The following is a 19,159-nucleotide window of genomic DNA, read 5'->3' on the forward strand; positions in this document are numbered from 1 at the left end:
CCAGCCTTCTGGTTAGCAGTCAAGTGCTTTAGCCACTATGCTACCAGAGCTCCTAATTTGTTGCAATAGCCACGCAAAAGTCACAGATAATATTCACAAGCATAGGGTTTATTAGGGAAGTGATAGGTTACAATTCAGTATCAGGAACAACTCAAGATACAGATCTTCAGTCAGTACAACTTCTTAGCCATGCCACAGATGTGCTTCTCTCTGGCCTTGGACTCTGCCCTGCTCAGGCCAGTGTTACAAAGCTCTTTCAGCTTTCCATATAGGTGCCCAAAGAGTCAGCACATGTTGCCAGTAAGCCGCCCACCCAAAGGCACTCAGTTTTCTTGCTCTGTGGGCTGGAAATCCCACCATTCTGTCTCATGCCAGTCTGTTGGTCTGCTGCCTCTGCAGTTGCGGTTTTTCTGCTTTCTCTCTGCTATCTCTCAGTTGTCTCAGCAGTGCTACAGCTCTCTCTGTCTCCTGGGTTGAGGAGGTCCAGAGTAGGGATCGCAGGTCCAAGGATGCATACCACTCCTGGCTCTTCTCTCTTTATGGTAGTGAAATACCTCTTTTCTGCCTCTGGGATGGCTCATTTTAAGTCTTGTTGTTGTTGTTATGTGCCATCGTGTCAGACCCAACTTAAGTATAGCAATGGCAAAACTGACCAATCCCCACCTTATTTCCATCGTTCCAACCCCACAAAGGTGCCTTGTACCTTATTTACATTATTAGCAAGCTGTCCATTCCCCTTGGTGGACCACCTAACATTTGCATAGTCCTACATCTGGTGGCATAGTGCCTAAGGCAGTTGATTGCTAAACAGAAGGCTGGCAGTTCAAACCCACCATCTACTTCTTTGAAGGCAAATTGGGCAATCTACTTCTGTAGTGATACCACCTCAGAAACCCAAGGAGGGGTTGCTATGAGTCAAATCTGACTCTATGGCAGTGAGATAGGTTTGGTTTTTGATACCCAGTTATTTGGTGGAAGTTACAAAGACCATGGCTAGAAGTACTGTGTTAAATAATAAATTGTGTCACATATGCCTGCTTGTTTAGTCAGATGGCAAGATGAAAACATTGGTGGTCTAACCAGATCTGACAAGAATATGGTCCCCAAATTTTGAAATTGTCAAAGAGATTATTTGGAGTATGGATTTACATCCACTGTCATAATGGTATAAACCTAATCCTATGTAAACACTGTGTCTTGTTTCAGAATTAGCTAATGTGTTAAGGATTAATTATTTAAAAAAATATTTTTGTTTCTTTGTTCCTCTTCTTTCTGATTCTCCATTTCTGTATTTGTTTAAAAATAGCCCTAATATATTTATCCATTAGTATATCTCTTTATAAATTATAACAAATATACATATATTGTCTTTATATGTTGAAAAAGTTTTTACTTGAGAGTAGTGTCATACAAAAAAGGGTGTGGGTTTTTCTCAATGGGCCAGCTAGCTTCACCATGTCACACTGCTCTCACATGACTGGCTGACCCCAGATCCTTCTCAGGAATGTGTGTTATTAGACACCATGGTAATAGCGCAACTGGGAGGGGATGAGTTGTTAAAAATCCATCATCAATGTTGAGTTAGAAATGAACTTAGATCACACATCCTTCTGAGGTCAAGGCATGTTTTGCTTATAGAAAAGACAACACTAGCAGATTTTTAAACAATACCTATTATAGGTATTACATGAGTATGGAGTTGTTCGTATGTTTAGAAGTGAATAATGACCAAAAAAAAAAAAAAAAAAAAAAAAACCCAAACCCAAAAAACTAGAATCTACTATGTGGCAATCACTTTATTAGTTATTTTAATCTCACAATAATCCAATCTTCATTGTACAAGGAAAGGTATAACCAGAGAGCCTAAGTGACATACGGAAGAGCAGTATAGAACCAGGGTGCAAATCCAGATAATTGGTATTAGCTGATGTAGTGATGTTTAGGAGACAAGAATACATTTGCATATCATGAAGTCACCTAATAATTAGGAGGTATTGACAATTTCTAGACAGGGAAGGCTAAGCAATAGCAGATTCTGTGCCTTTAGAGGGAAAGCAAAATGTTAACTCTGAGACCTGGGGCTGGAATCTTCATTTCATCTTTCTGTTTTAGGTGGTGAGAAGCAAACCAATATTGGACACTTTTGGTTGAAGTTATTGACACTGTATCATTTTCTCAAGTGAAAGTTCTGCACTTTTACATGAGCAAGAGGTTCCTCTGTGGAGCTTTGCCAGTATTTTTTTCCCAAGGTTCTCTGTGGAGCATCAAATATCGACCTAAAGTACAATAAATGCTCATTTTTCTCTGTTGACAGGACCATCGCCAACTATTTGGTATGGAGGATGGTTTATTCCAGAATTCCAAACCTTAGCAGGCGCTTTCAATATAGGTGGCTGGAATTCTCCAGGGTAAGTTTAAGGGTGTGGCAATGTTGCATCACTGGATCACTTTACATACTAGAACAATCTGTATATCAAATGATCCAAGGGAAATCATCTTGAGGTATTGGAGAGAGGGAGTTTGGCAGGCTAAGCTCTATGTGTGTTTGTTTGTTTTTGCTTTCTTTCCACTGAGGTATTATTTACATATAGTAAGGTATACTCCCAGCCACTCCTCGGAAGGAAGGTTGGGCAATCCTACTTCTGTAATGATACTGCCTTGGAAACCCAAGGAGGGGTCACTATGAGGCGGGGCCGACCCGATGGCACATAACAACAACAACAACAAGGTATACTCAAGCTCGACTTTGATGGGACAATATATTTAGGGCCATCCTATTGCTATCAAACTCCCTCTTAACTTATTTCCATTTCTTGTAAGCATTTATAACTGGGTTACTGTGTTATATTTCTTAGTGTTATACTTGTAGCTATCCTTTCTTTTCAGTATTCTGAATATTCAAAAATGTACATGATAATATGTAATAGATGGTAGTTTCATCTTTACTTTTAAGGTAGAGGTTTGTCTTTAACTCTGCCTAGGTCTGTGAGTCTGTCCTAACTCTGGTAGGTCAACTCGTCCTAAACTTAGCCTGCTCAGAGACCTCGCTCACTTGCCTGAAATGCTTTTCTTCACTCCCCTCACCTGGCTCTGGATCTTTGCTTTTCTACCGTTCTTGTTCTCCTCTTACTTTACATAGATGATACTCTCTTTTTCCCTTTGTTTTTGAGGCTTGTGTCTGAATAATTATCCGATGTCCACCACTAGAGGGCTTAAGGATTTTGTGACTTATTTTTTGGGTGATATTTTATTTTCAATTTAAAATTAAGCAAATGGTGAATATTATTAGCTATGATTTCATTGAACAGATGTTTTCAAGAGAATTTTAGTGGGTCATTACTCTTAAGGAGTAACCTGGTCATTTTTAATATATTTTGTCCTATAAAATCATGAGACTATTAAGCTTTATAAACAACAGCACAAAATGAACTACAAACGTTTAGGCTATATCAAAGAGTTAAGCTGGAAAAAAGTAGATTTTATGTGCGTGTGTGTGTGTATTTTTAACTCTTATGGATCATATAAAAGATTGTATCCAGCTGCTTTCCACCCTCACTGTAAAGAGAATAAGAGAGAGAGGTGTAAGAAGTAGTGTGAGAAAATTTGAGGATAGGTAAGAGGGGATGTTTCTTGAGTGTGAAATGCTAAATATGATATCAAATTGCCAAAGAGGGTTGTAGAATCTCTTTCTCTAGAGGTTTTAAAAATAGATTTATTTCTTAGCTACGAGAGGGGTTGTGCTACCAGAAAGTAGAGGAAGAATAGATGAACTTCAGTGTGAATTTCATTTGCTCTGTACAAAGAGCCTCTGTGTAAAATTGTGCAAGGAACTCTGGTGGTGTAGTGGTTCAGGCATTCAGCTGCTAAGGCATAAGGCTGGCAGTTCAAAACCACCAGCTGTTCTATGGGAGAAAGATGAGTCAGTCTGCTTCCATAAAGATTTATAGCCTTGGAAACCCTATAGGGCAGTTCTACTCTGTCCTGTAGGGTCACTCTGAGTTGAAATGAACTTGATGGCAGTGCGTTAAAATTGTGCAGGGGGCTCCTTGGCCCACCATACACAGAGCATCCCTCATGCTGCCGTCTCCACATTGCATTTTGAACACATCCTCAGCCCTCCCCGTCCCCACAATAAACCATCAAGGCCAATTTAAACTATTTCTCTGATTTCATCCCCAATAGTAAACCTTTGAGCCTTCCAGGTATTACTCTGGGATCTCTTCACTTGTTTAGAATATATATTTTTTAATGGTATAATCAGGACAGATGGGAAAAGTGCTTACACCTGCATTTCACTTGGTTACTAGTGTGATCTTTGCTATGACGTATTGTAAATATGTTCCCTGGGTTGTGCGTGCTAGTCCCCATCCTCCTGGTCTGCCTTGAGACTGTACTGTCCAGAGCAAGGAAACCTCCTTTGAGCAGGAATTGTGATCATTCCCACTGATTCTAGATCTTTCCTGGTAGAACTTTAGTTCTCAGTAGATAGGAAATACTGTATGAGCACTTGGTCAGCATCCCAACTTCCCCAGATTGTCAGAATCTGTTGTCTAATGGGAAAGATTGGGAGAAATACATCATTTTTTCACTGTTAAAGTATTTTCATCTGATTTCACCTTTGGCTCTGTGATCTGACCCAGGTATACAGGTTGGAGGGTGCAATGTTTTGTAGACTGTGCTTTCTTCTGGTTTTTGAATTTTTTTTAGCCCTGTGTTCTCTCCCAAGTGAAGCTCAATCTTAATCGATTATCTCCTGCAGGTAATCCAGGGGACCACAACTTTACTGCCTCAGTGGGACAAATGTGTAAACTTTATTGAAAGCGCCCTACCTTACGTTGTTGGAAAAATGTTTGTGGATGAGCACTTCCAGGAAGATAAGAAAGAGATGGTAAGTCTTGCTTCCCAGTTGGTGAAGTTGAAGTCAACAGGCCAATGGTAGCCTTCTAGCTCTTTAAGGAATGACTCTAGATGACCGCTTTGCTTCAACGAGGAATTCCTGCAGTATAATATTAACTGAAAACTGAAGCATACACAAATTGTAGAAAGTAATCATGAAAATTAAGGAATCTTAGAAGTGAGCAAATGAACATGAAACCATGCCACATAAAGTCAGAATTTTTCCTGGAGAAGTCAAATGTGTAAAGTTAATGCTTAGGGAAAGAGAGGACCCTAGATTGTCTTATGATTGGGTATTGGAACTTTTGTAATTATAAAAGGTAGTGGGTTTCTATCAGGCCCCTTTATTTTAGAGACGAGGAAGCTGGAGACCCAGAGATGATGGGACCTGTAATGTGTTTAACAACTATTAACTGGCTCAGAAATGGAAATAAAATGCAACTTTCCTCTCCTCTTCTTACATCAAACTGTTTCCTAAAAACTTTAGAGGGCTGACATGCAACTGTAACAGAAAACTCTGTGGCTACTTTTTTCACAAACAAAAAACCCTTTGATTTTTGGAAATTTCTAAACATACATTAAAGTAGAAAGAGTAGTGTAACGAACAGCCATATACCTATTGTCTGTGGCTATTTTTAATTGTGATGGAATTAATGGCCCAGCCAGATACATCAACTAATAAAAGCTGAGATTTAGTTTCATTCATTTATTCAACAAATAATCATCGAACACCTATTATATGCCAAGATCTGTCGTAGGCCCTTGAGATATAGCAGAAAAGAAAACAAAGACCCCTGCCCTCACTGAATTCACATTCTAATGAGGGGAACAAGACAATACAAAATCAACCTAGTGTGTAATTTAACAAATGTGCTTTAAGACGATAAAGACTCTGGACAAAACAAAAGGGAGATCAGGGTCAAGAGCAATTGGGAGTGTTGAAGGGGTGTGTATGGGCATTGGGTTGTAGGATTACATAGGATGGTCAGGGAAAGCCTCTCTGTGAGGATGGCATTTGGTAAAGATATGAAGGAGGTGAGAGAATTAGATGTGGTGGCTATCTGAGAGTGTTCCAGGCAGAAGGAACAGTTAGTACAAAGGCCCTAAGGCAAGGATGTGCCTGGAATGGTCCAGGAATAGTAGGGGAGGTCACATGGCTGGAGCAGAATGAGTGAGGGGGAGAGGCAGTGAGGTCAGCGCAGTAACAGAGGACTCACTCACTGCCGTCAAGTTGATTCGACCCATAGCAACCCCTCCTTGGGTTTCCAAGGCGATATCACTTTGGAAGTAGATAGCCCAACCTTCCTTCTGACAAGTGGCTGGTGGGTTTGAACCGCCAGCCTTCTGGTTAGCAGTCAAATGCCTTATGCACTATGCTACTAGAGCTCCTAGTAATAGAGGGGTAGTAGGATTTTGTAAGGCCTTCTAGGGCATCGTAAGAATGCTAAGTCAGGTTGTTGAAAGGACAAGCTATTGCAGGGTTTTGAGCAGAGGCCAGGCATGATCTGACTTATGTTGAAGGGATCACCCTGGCTGCTGTGTTGAGAGACACTGTAGGGGGTGAAGGGTAAAAGCAGGAAGATCAATTAGTAGCCCATTTGGAGGGACCAGGCCAGAGATTATGGTGACTTGGATCAGGTGGTAGCAGTAGAAATCATGAGAAGTGGCTGCATTCTGAGTATGTTCTGAAGAATAGCACCAACATAATTTGCTGACAGACGGATGAGGGTTTTGAGAGTAAGAGAGCTTTTGAGTCTGAGTAAACAGAAGTATGTTTTAACCGAGCAGGGGAATACTATGGGAGAAGCAGTTTAGTTTTGGGCATGTTGAGTTTGAGATATTATTAGATTTCAAAGTGCAAATGTCCATGAGGCAGTTGGATATATGAGTCTGGAGTTCAGGAGCACCGTCAGGGCTGGAGATGGAAATGGAGAGTCCTCAGTGTATATAAAACTGGGCAAGGTCACTATGAGAGTGAATGTGGGGGAAGAGAAGGAGACCATGGACTAAGAACAAAGGCACTGGATTGGGGAGATGAGGAGGAACCAGCCAAGGAGACTGAGAAGTGATCGGTTAGGCTAGAGGAAAACCAAGAGAGTGTGGTGTTCTGGAAGCCAAGTGAGGAAAGCATATCAAGAGGAGGGGGTGATCACCTGTGCCAAATGCTGCTGAGGGGTCGGGTGAGATGAGGACTGACCATTACCATGGTGCTCATCAGTGATGGTGAGAACTGCTTTGGTGAAGTAAGGGGCAAAAGTTTGATTGGAAGAGGTTTGAGAGAGCATAGAAGGTAACTGGAAGCAGTCAGCAAAGAGTCCCCCCCCCCTTTTTTTTGTAATGAGTTTTGCTGTAAAAGAGAGCAGAGGAATGGGATGGTAGTTGGTTGGGGTCAAGAGAAGGTTTTTCTTAAGATGAGAGTAATAACATGTTTTGTATGCTGAGAGAAAGTAGGAAACATTGGTGCCTTAGGGAGAAAGTGGAGAACTGCTGGAGTGTGTCTTTGGGTTGGCCAAAGGGGAGTGGGCTCTAGTGCCTAAGTGGAGGGACTGGCTTTGGATAGAAGCATGGATGATTCATTTATGGCAACACGGTGAAGGCAAAGTTTGAGGGCACAGATGCTGATAGGTGGGTAGGCAGCAGTGGTGGTAGAGGTCTGTAGGAATCCTCTTCCGAGTTTTTCAATTTTTTCAGTGAAACCGGAAGAAAGGTCATCAAATGAGAGTGAGAATGGGAGAGCAGATGTTGGAAATTGGAGGACAGGAGACAAGGTGTAAAACAGTCGGCCAGGAATGTGGGAGAGTGAACAAATTGAGGAAATATAGTATGGCTTCCTTGAGGCAGTAATGGTCTAGGTGAGGCTCAAGGTCATGAGATACTAGTCATCAGAACAGTGTGTTTTCTCCATCTGTTTGAGCTACATTCAAGGAGATAGTGTATTTTGAATTAGAAATTTTGATTTAGCCGATTTTTTCTTCTTTGTGATGAACTATATTTTACAAATGGCATGAGGCAAATATCCTGGTGTGATTAAGTAATAACAATCCATGTAGTCAATCAGATATGAATATATTAGCAATTTGGATGCAGGTGGTCAATAAACATGGAATATAAAGGCAAAGGCATTAGGTCTGTTAAATCATGATAATCCACATGATTGCTATTATGTACTCGTGCATAATAATTCCAAAGGATTGGTGTTATATGCTTATACATAATACATAATTATTTATTATGTGCTGGAATTTGTTTTGGAATACCATAAGTCTAATTGTATTTGTATCTGTTAATTTCTTCTTCTTCTTCTTCATTTTAAACTGTCTTTTGATACTTTGGAGAATTTCTTACAAAGTTTCAGACTTTATATTAAACTTGAAAGTTCCTTTGCAAATAATTCAACTGAGGATTAATGCTGTATTTCCAAATTCCCAGTATCCGCATTGTGTCTTTTTCACTCCTTGGTCAGTAAATGCAAGGAAAACTGATCAGATAATCACAATGGTAACATTATCTGCTCTGCAGAAAAATATAAAACAAAGGGATAAATGAGGCTTTTTTTTTTTTCTTTTAATATAGCAGGAGGGTTGTTTTTTTTTTTTTTTTTTTGGCAGTAGAAGAATGTTAAGTAATATGAAAGTATGTGGGTTAAATTTGTTTTTCTTAGTTTTAGTGTGAAAGTCCATTTTTCATGTGTCAGGGTGTGACATTCTAAAATAAGTTGATTTTGGCATCCCCTCCCCCCTTATTTTGATGTACGTGGTGAGGAGAGTGATAGCTACACAGATGCTCATCTCTACATGGAATGTGCGCCTCCCTTTTGCTGACACTGTTTGCCTCAGGGAATACTTAAGTTGGAAACTTACAAGAGAGAACTATCCTGGCTTTTTATAGCCTTGTTACAGGGCTCCCATCCAAGAACCACCTGGAACCGCTGATTTACTTGAAAAACATTCTGTATTATTAGCTACAGCCCAAAGAAAAAGAAAAACAGAAAAATCCCTGAAGGGACACATTCCAACGGCTCTAACTCCAAGGAAAGGCTGCCATTGTTTCATCTACCAAAAAAGTTTGTTAAGCAAATGAGTACCGTCAGAAGGTTAAACTTCAGGTACTTCTCAAATTTTGATGTGCACCCGAATCACAGGAGGATCTTGTTGAAATGCAGATTCTGATTGGGTGTAGAGCAGGACCCAGGAATCTGCATGTCCAACAGGCTCCCAAGGAGCCCTGGTGACACAGTGGCTACGCGCTCGGCTACTAACCGAAAAGTCAGCGCTTTGAACCCACCAGCTGCTCCGTGGGAGAAAGATGTGGCAGTCTGCTTGCATAAAGATTACAGCCTTGGAAACCCTATGGGACAGTTCTCCTCTGTCCTACAGAGTTGCTATAAGTCGGAATTGACTGCATGGGAACTGGTTAACAGGCTCCCCCATGTGGTGGTGATACTGCTGATGTTGGTCCAGGGAGCTCCTTTGTGTAGCAAGAGCTTAGGGTCATTCGTTTGCATAGTTACCACCAAGAAAAACAAACAAAAACAAAAAACAAACCCTGGCCATTCTTGAGATCAGGTCAGGCTCCTTGACTTGGACAGCAATACTCCATTTACCAACACTGGTTGCATTAGTGCAAGTAACTGTTTACATTTTCAGATCATTGAAAATTTTTGTGATTCAGCTTGGCTTAAATGAACTGTGCCAAATCCTGTGTGAATGCCTCCTGGGTCATTTGTTTTGTTGAACTATTTAGTTTTCCTTTGAAAGCTGGGACACAGATTCCTCCATGGGATCCCCAGATTCTCCTCAGCATCCCTATGTAGAGGAGCTCTGTTTGCACAGTGCCTAAGGCATTTGACTGCTAACCAGAAGGTTGGTGGTTCAAACCCACCAGCCTCTCTGTGTGAGGAAGATGGGGCGATCTACTTCCGTAACTTCACACTCTAGTTCTATCGCATGGTGCTGCTTCAGACAAAGACACTTGTCCATAGAGTTCCACGGATGCTAGTACTCTCACTCCACTGACCCATCCCTCAAGCCTTGGAAACCCAGTGGGGGTCGCTGTGAGTCAGAATTCCTGTATAGAGCCTCTTAGTGATGGGGCTGGACTGACTGCCTCTGGTTGGTACTGCTACCTCTATTATAGAGGGTTGGGTGAGGGAGAGCAGTTCACATGAGTCTTCCTTTGCAGAGAGCAAAGTATACAGATCTGTACGGATCTGGTGCTTACTAACAACAGATTTTACCACGTACCTACCAGAGTGCTCTTCCTTTTCACTGGGGAATACACAATTCCATGCTGTTATTTCTTTATGACTTCCCTTGTGCATGTATGTATGTGCGAGCACGCACGTGCACACTCTCCCGCAGACCACACACATACTCTCCCTCTCTCCCACATCACTATGGATGCTACAAATTTAATTAGAAATGGGAAGAATAGTGTGTTGAATGGGAGAATCCCTCAATAGGAATAGACCAGTCTCCTGCTTTTCAGTGAAATAGGGCTCTAACCCATGTGGGATGGCTACAAGCCTTGTTAGCACTTGCCGGACGGGCCAGTGGAGTGAGAGGAGTGAGTTGTAGAACTCTATGGAAAGTTGTCTTTGTCTAAAGTCGTTATTATTGTTATGTGCCATCAAGTTGGACCTGACTCATAGCGACCCCTCCTTGGATTTCTGAGGCGGGATAACTACAGAAGTAGATTGCCCAACCTTCCTCCTGAGGAGAGTGGCTGGTGGGTTTGAACAACCAGCCTTCTCGTTAGCAAAGTGCCTCAGGGGCTACACTACCAGAGCTCCTTTGTCTGAAGTTGTTGTTGTTATGTGCTGTCCAGTCAGACCCGACTCATAGCGACCCCTCCTTGGGTTTCCGAGGCAGTATCACTATGGAAGTAGATTGCCCAAACTTCCTTCTGAGGAGTGGCTGGTGGGTTTGAACCACCACCCTTCTGGTTAGCAGTCAAGTGCCTTAGGCACTACGCTACCAGAGCTCCCTTTGTCTAAAGTAGCACCATCTAATAGAACTAGAGTGTGCCCCATGCATGTAATTAAAAATGTTCTAATAGCCATAATATAAAAGTAAAAAGAAACAGCTGAAATCAATTTTAATAATATATTTTGCTTAACTCAATCTATCTAAAATGTTATTTCAAAAAATAGTTAATATAACATTTTAATGTCATGGTTTATATTCTTTATTTTGTACCAAGTCTTTGAACTCCCATATGTATTTCATACTTATAATACATGTCAATTTGGACTAGCTACATTTTCAAGTGTTCAAACACTACAGGTGGCTAAGTGGCCACCATATTGGACTGTGCCAGTTTAAACAATTGAAGGAGGAGCCCTGGAGATCTGCCTGGTGGAGCTCAGCCCCTCGGTGAGAGAGGGTGCTAGTAGCCAGAACCCGTAGGGGAGGGCTCTTTGTTGATTCCTGACCAGCTGGGTTTCTTGGGCTCTCATATCAGAGGGAAAGGATTGAAGTAGACCCCAGGAGCCACAGCCTGAGAACAGGGCAGGGTGTTGGAGTTAGATTGCTATTTGTTGAGGTTCTTTCAGGTTCTCTGGGATACCAGGCTCAGAGGAGGAGACATATCCAGACCTTATGCTGAGGCAAGCAGAGTAAGCTTGCTTCTCATGGGCTCAGGGACCGGGTGGGATAGAATCTGCAATTTAAAGATGTCCAGTGCCTTGAAGTTGTGCAGGACTCAGTCAAACCGAAAGCCAGAGGCCTCAAGCTCAAATACTGTCACAACCAGTAACATTAAATAAGATTCATGAAAAAAGCTGGCTGGGTATAGGTGCAAACCAGAGCATGTGCAGTGACAAATGGCGAGTGACTCTCAGTCTCAGTGTCTGGGACATGGTGAATGGGAGTGAATGTGCTATCCAGGATTCAGCTGAGACTTAACACCCACCAATGTTTTCATGGCAGGAATGCATGCCCGGGGTTGCTAGATTTCTTTCTACCCTACCCCTTGAAAAGTCAGAAATCTGAGATTTCATGTGAAATCTCCCAAATGTTAAACAACCATGCAGGCCAAACTAAACATGTCCTGAGGGTACTATTTTGTTCCTTACATTAACACACGCTTTCTCTCTCCTCCCCCAATCTTTTGAACCAAAAATCAGGACCTTGCCTGTCAGTGGATTTCTTTAATTTTTGCTCTTATTTGGATGAAGATCATGCGTAATTTAAAAGTATATCGTAATGAGCTAATCTTTTGTGGAAAGTTACATAAAGGATTCAGAAATGGGATGCCCCCAGAGAGTCCCTGATGTACTGTCACTATGAAGAGAAGTGGTGGTCTCCTCCTACCTTTAGAAGCTCTAATCCGCATGCTTATGATTTAAATGACAGGAAAGAGGATTAGATGTGTGGGTCTGGTGTGTCTAAAGTTATTAGAGCTTGCCATTTTTCTTTTCCATTTCCTTTTTATAATCAATGATGTTACATCTGTAATATATGAGTAAATGCCCAGGTAGCTATCCACGTCCATGGAGGGCATGTGAAGATCCAGAGATGGCCAAGAAGGGGATGAATTGTCACCCTTGACCTCATTTTTTTTTTTTTAATTGTGATTTGGGTGAAATTTACAGAGCAAATTCACTTTCCATACAGCAGTTCACATACACTTTGTCTCATGACATTGACTACAATTTACCACAATGCAACAGCTCCCCTCCCACTTCCCAGAACATAATGTTTTTGAAGCCTGGTGATGATAATAATAATAGCTATTTTTTTACTGATGTCTAATTAGGTGCCTGGTACTGTTCTAAGTGCTTTCATGTTAGCTCATTCAATCTTCACCAAAACCAAACCAAACTCACTGCCGTCAAGTTGAACCCAACTCATAGTGACCCCTCCTTGGGTTTCTGAGGCGGGTATCACTATGAAAGTAGATTGCCCAGCCTTCCTTCCGAGGAGTGGCCAGTGAGTTTGAACCGCCAGCCAGCCTTCTGGGTAGCAGTCAAATGCCTTAGGGCACTATGCCACCAGAGCTACCTCAGTCTTCACAATAACTATATAACTGTTACTGCCCAGATTTCCAGATGAGAAAACTAAGGCCTGGAGAGGTTAAATAATGTCTGTCAGGTCACACAACTTGAAAAAATGTTTTAGGTAGGATTCAAGCTCAAGCAATTTAGTTCTAACTCAATGTTGCACTCCTTGCCTCTCTCTGCAAAACACTTGAATCTTCACCAGTTTTTTGACTGGCACAGAGACCAGAGACTTCTTAGTAGCTCATTCTGTAGTTAATTCACCCTTATCAGGAAATCATTTATTCTAATATTGTTCTAAAATTAAGAGTATTATAATATTCTGATAAATATTCTAATTCTAAAAATGTAATAAAAGGCACATATTTCCATTTTCTTAGCATTTACTGGTAGGAAACAGTTGGAATAGATTTCACTTGTAGTTATTCAAAATTTAAAAGAAAAACACAGTGAAAACTTAATTCAAATCCAACAAAGTGAAATTGTATTTTATATTCCTATCATTTTCAGAAGAAAGACACAATAAGAAACAAGCTGATCGTCAGAGATTTGATCTAAGAGCAACTTTCTGGGTATATCTTTGGCTCAGTATGCACACTGAACTAAATTTTCATTATTTTCTACATACATCATTCTAAAGGGGTGACCTTTGATGTTTGGAATGGTGACCCTAAGGCTCTGTAAGATTTTTCATCCAAAAAAAGATTTGTTTAAAAAGAAATGTTTATTTGTCTTTACTTAGTATGGCAGAAGTGCAAACATACGTATCAAAGAACAATTTTTTTTATTATGCATTGATGCAAAAAGTTTTCCTGCTTTAACTGTAGTGTCTAGAAAGTTCAGTTAAATTGGAGTTCCCATTTGAACATCTGGCTGAACTAAGTTCTTCTCTATGAAACTATGTTTTACTTATTTCATTACAGACACTGTGTCTTAGAACCACTTATCTTTTTTCATATATCTCAACTCCACCAATAGGCATTTTTTGCTGCTCTCTCAAATGTTCTGAGGTTTTTTTTTTTTTTCTTATGGAATGAACCATGAGATCAACACTAAAGTCACTTGTCTCTTATTATCGGTACTTTCTATATACAGAAGATTAGGCGCTCTGGTGGTGTAGTGGGGGTCTCTGTGAGTCGGAATCTCTTCGATGGTGTGAGTTCAGTTTTATACATTAAAAAAAAAAAAACCCAAACCTGTTGCCATCGAGTCAATTCAGAGTCATAGTGTCGCCCTCTGGGTTTCCAAGGTGGTTTTATACACAGAAGGTTAATTTAGTTAAGGAGGAACCCATTCTTTATTAAACTTCAGATTGATTTTGTTAAGTGAAGAATTAAAGCTTCACGTTGTAAAACAATTCACTATTTTCTCCTGCACTCTAGTAGCTTAATCTTTTTTCCCCTTTATGATCGTCATTGTTCATGTCCCCAAGTAATGCAGTGCCGTAGATGACCTACAGCGTCTTCCATTTTTCTGAGCTACTTGGCATAAGCAATTCACGGAGTCATTCTTATCCTAAGAACAGGTTTCTCCTCCCACTCCATCCTGCTGCAGCTGGTGCCGAGGACTTAAATACCCACATGGGTCCAATTGCAGGGGTGGATTTTGAACTTGCAACCTCCAAACACTAGGAGTTTACCTCATTAGTGAGCTAAGATAATTGAATTGATGTACTGCCATTAATATTCTTTAAGTTCTCCAATTCCCCTGCTCACCATTTCTCTCAGTGATTGAGTAAATGTGATGTAGCTATTGGTGGCAGAAGTCATATGAAAGTCAGTAACATGCATTAAAGCAATGCCCTTATACTTAAGGCTGCTGCTTTCCTCACAGATGCTGCTGTTCACAAGGGTTACTCTCAGTAAGAGTCTTGTACAGATAATGACAAAGGTCCCTTCGACATAAGTCATGCGAAGAAAAGATCTTCTCTCTGGGTACTAAATGTCTCTGTTTTTCTAGTACATGGCATCAGTTATCATCAAGATCATTTTCTCTGGGTCTTTACTGAAGACCTTTTTGATTTAAGGCAAACCAAAATGATTTGGGTTTTAAAGGGATTTTTAACATAATTATAAAATACTAACCTTATACAGGAATTGCATCCAGTTTTCTGCAAAGTTGCATTTGCATCTCCTAACCCAGCTCCACTCTTACCAATTTGGACCAAGTTAGATTAACCTCCTTGAGCCTGTGTTTTCCCATCTATAAATGGTGCAAGAGCTGTCTGTTGCTGCAGTAATGCTGCGTAACAAAACAGTCACAAAACCTCTCTGGTACTAAATAATAAACAACTCTTGCAGATGCAGCTGGCATTAGATCACCTGGGCAGCTCTGCTTATTTTGGCTAGACTTGCTCAAATGTCTGGGGTTGGCTGATCTAGGCTGGGCTTGGCAGAGGTTTCTGGGATGACGCGGCTCTGCTCCATGTGTCTCACGTCCCTCAGCCAGCTAGCCTGGGGATGTTCTCCTAGTGATGGTAGAGGTGCTAGAGTGCAAGCAGAAACATGCCAGGCCGCCTGAGGCCCAGGCTCAGAACTGGCATAATGTCATGGCTGCAGTGTGTTGGCCAAATCAAGTCACAAGGCCAGCCGGATTGACAGGTTAGGAAGTAGACTCTGCATTTTGAGTGAAAGGTGTGGCTGTAAGAGGAAGGGGAAGAATAGGGGCCATCATTGCAATGTATCACAGAACGGGTTCAAATAGTACATACCTCGTTGGTTTGTAGTGAGGCTTAAATGAGATAGTCCATACAGAGGGCTTCTCACACTGCCTGGTGCAGAATAAGTGCCCAGTAAATATTGGCTACTGTCATTACAGTGTGCTGTGCCTAACATTAGTAACAACGGTAGAATTCATCTGGTCAAAGCCCTGGCATGGACTGTGACCACTCTCCAGCACTGGGATTGCCTTTTACTAATTAATTTTAGAAAAAGTGAGAAAGAAGGAGGTGCCTGGGGGGTGGGTGTTTGCTGTTCCTAGTTCCCCATAGGAGTCCTGGTGGCACAATGATTTAGCTGCTAACAGAAATGGTGGTGGTTTGAACTTACCAGTGGCTCCATAAGAGAAAAGACCTGCCAATCTCTTTCCATAAAGAATTGCAGCCTTGGCAACCTTAGAGGGCACTTCTGCTCTGTCTTACAGGGTCGCTATGAGTTGGAATCAAGTCAAGAGCACACAACAACACTCCCCCGTATATGCCCGATGTAGTAGCTCTCAGGATAAGGATCCTTTTAATGCTAGTGCCCTGGCCATGTTCCAGAACCTGCCCTATCACTTAATGCTAAGCCTGGCTCATAGGAGAGTCTTATGAAACTACTCACGAAGCCAAATATAATTTATATAACAGGTCCAGATTTCACAACTCTCTATGGGCTAAATCTTGTTACAACAAATGTCATCAGACCCCAATTCTGACAGCTCATTTTAAGCAACCTTTTGTAAAATGACATCCAGCAAAACAAGTAATTTAGATAGCTCATTGGGAATTCTTTTAAAATAAGTGTGGACACTGCTCTTGCCCTTGTCCTTGAGCATGACGCCACGATGATGACACATTTGGCCCATCTTCCTTGTTTGTTTTTGACATCTCTTGAGAGCATTGGATGCTGTTGCATTTGCCAATATTATTGACCACAGTCTTTTTATTATTATTTTATTGTGCTTTGGGTGCAAATTTACTAGCAGATTTGTTTTACATTCAACACTTCGTGTACATTTGATTTCACTCTCCGATTACCATCCCCAACCCTAACCCACTCTCCTCCCCTCCTGTCCCTGTGACTACCCCCTCCACATGCCCTTCTTATCTGTGTACTCCTGTCTGTCCAGCTTTCCCTCTATGTGAATACTGCCCCTTGGGTGTCTCATGACTGATTGATCCAAGGGGTGCATCTCCCTAGGGTAGGTGGGTGCATTGCCCTAGGGTAGGTGTTCTGCATATAGGTCTTTCTACCATTGGGCTGAGAGCCAATCCACGGAAGTGAGTCCATTTCTAGGCCCGCAGTCTTGTCAAACACATATGATCAGACCCGTGAAATGTATGTTGTCATTGTTGTTGTTATGTGCCGTCAAGTCGGACCCAACTCATAGCAACCCCTCCTTGGGTTTCCGAGGCAGTATCACTATGGAAGTAGATTGCCCCATCTTCCTTCTGTGAAATGTGTAGGAAATGCAAAGACCCTGTACTGGAAAAAGGAAACATTTATGCTCTTCCGACGATCTGAATTTTGGAAGTGACTAGGCATGTTTACTTGCTGTGAGAAGTTCACCAGAGCCAAAGCCTGAAACATAGTTGACCTAGTTGACTTGCAAATCTTATTCTGGTCTCTGATCCATTCCCTCTCAGAGGTGGGAAGGTGTGAAACCAGAAAAGACAGTGGGTTATAACATTAGAACACAAGCTATATGTTCCTATTTGGTAAAATATCACTTTACTCCTTATTACTCCCACACCAGTCTTAATGAATATATGACTTTCGGTAAAAGGACATGTGATATTCCTGTACAACCAGGCTGACTAACATATTTTGTAAAATGACTGGGACCCAGATAACTTGATTTTTTTTTTGCCAACCTGTTTTCCTGTTTTATAGCCATGATGATTTATTAATCCTGACAGACTGTTGTTATTTTTCTTTTTATTAGCTCTTTTTGACTTGACTGCCAGCAACCTCAGTAATTTCCAACTGTCTTTAGCTTTTCTGGCTTAATCCTCTCTCCCACTTCAATGTGAGTCACTTCTTTACTTCTTATTTTAATGCTGGTTTTATATTTTTATCAGGAGTCAATTCAAACTCATTTTCAGAAATAGTCACAGTATACTGAATGAATATTTCATGTTTATTAGTGCATTGATTTATTTAATTTTAGTCTATATTTCTAGTGATGTAATGATTGCCAGAAAGAAAAGTTTTGAACACCCTGAGATTGAGGTCTTTTCCTTCAGAGTTAACCACATGAATCATTGAGCATGACTTCATTCTTCACATTCACTAATCAAGTGATTACAACTCACAGTCAAGGGGTACAGCCCTGCTCTGGACCAATGAGAAGATTGGATAGTTCTTTATCTCATACTTTATTAAATTATTATAATTTCTAAATATATTAAACATGCTTCTTAGATAAAAATCTTTATTAAAATAATGTTAGCTTAAGATTGATGCATACCACCATGAGGATTTTTTGTCTTTCTTCTCTTTTTCAGAATGGTTTCAGTCTGTAATGATTTCTACCAGATATTTTATTTATATCTATATCTGTATCTCAGTGCATCCTTAGCCCTCTGCCCTGGTGCCATGTTGGCATGACTAATTTCAGGATGAACTGTGCCAACTTACTGAGGACATTAGATTTCCACTAGAGTTTATATCCGGAGGCAGGCTACAGGCAGTCCAGAGATATTTGATGTGAACCTTGCCCCCTGTTATAAATATGAAATTATAACCCATTGATGGGTTCCAAAGGTGGATTCAGGCTTTGAATTACTAAATGAGAACACCAACCAAAAACCAAACTCAATGCTGTCGAGTCGGATTCGAGTCATAGTGACCCCTCCTTGGGTTTCCGAGGCAGTATCACTACAGAAAGAGATTGCCCATCCTTCTGAGGAGTGCCTGGTGGGTTTGAACCACCAGTCTTCTGGTTAGCAGTCAAATGCCTTAGGCACTGCAATACCAGAGCTCACTAATAGATTGTTGTTGTTGTTGTTATGTGCCCTCGAGTCGGTCCCGACTCATAGCGACCCCTCCTTGGGTTTCCGAGGCAGTATCACTACGGATAGTAGGATTGCCCAACCTTCCTTCTGAGGAGTGGCTGGTGGGTTTGAGCCGCCAGCCGTCTGGTTAGCAGGCAAGTATCTTAGCCACTATGCTACCAAGGCTCCCCACTAATAGATATCTCTTTTCAAAAGTAACTGGCTATAAAAATAGTCCTGTGACCTTTTTCCTTTTCCAACCTAGACTATTAAATCTCCCTTTTATATTGGAATAATCACAAATTATCCATGAGTGAATTTGGCAATATTTTCTCTTTCTACTACTGGAATAATTATTATACATTAGCTTATAATAAGAGAGATTCAATTCAATTTCAGTTCTTTGCTAGGTACCCATTGGAGGCTTTTGAAATCAACATATTGATTTAGCATCTGTCACCAGCCACTCCTCAGAAGGAAGATGGGACAGTCTACTTCTGTAGTGATACTTACTCAGAAACCCAAGGAGGGGTCGCTATGAGTTGGTTCTGACTCGATGGCAAATAACA

The 19,159-nt window shown here is 41.1% G+C and overlaps 1 protein-coding gene across 1 annotated transcript in view; it reads left to right on the forward strand.

Moving 5' to 3' along the window:
- PHEX (phosphate regulating endopeptidase homolog X-linked) overlaps positions 1 to 19,159 on the forward strand; it is a 361,355-nt gene that overhangs the window by 114,199 nt on the left and 227,997 nt on the right. The window contains exons 10-11 of the mRNA XM_007958328.1: positions 2,315 to 2,408; positions 4,760 to 4,888. Of these exons, the coding sequence (XP_007956519.1) occupies positions 2,315 to 2,408; positions 4,760 to 4,888 (223 nt within the window). The remainder of the gene's footprint in view (positions 1 to 2,314; positions 2,409 to 4,759; positions 4,889 to 19,159) is intronic.

This window comes from Orycteropus afer, unplaced genomic scaffold, assembly GCF_000298275.1.
Source record: "Orycteropus afer afer isolate SDZICR_OR568_19922 unplaced genomic scaffold, OryAfe1.0 scaffold00924, whole genome shotgun sequence".
NCBI classification, from domain to species: Eukaryota; Metazoa; Chordata; class Mammalia; order Tubulidentata; family Orycteropodidae; genus Orycteropus; species Orycteropus afer.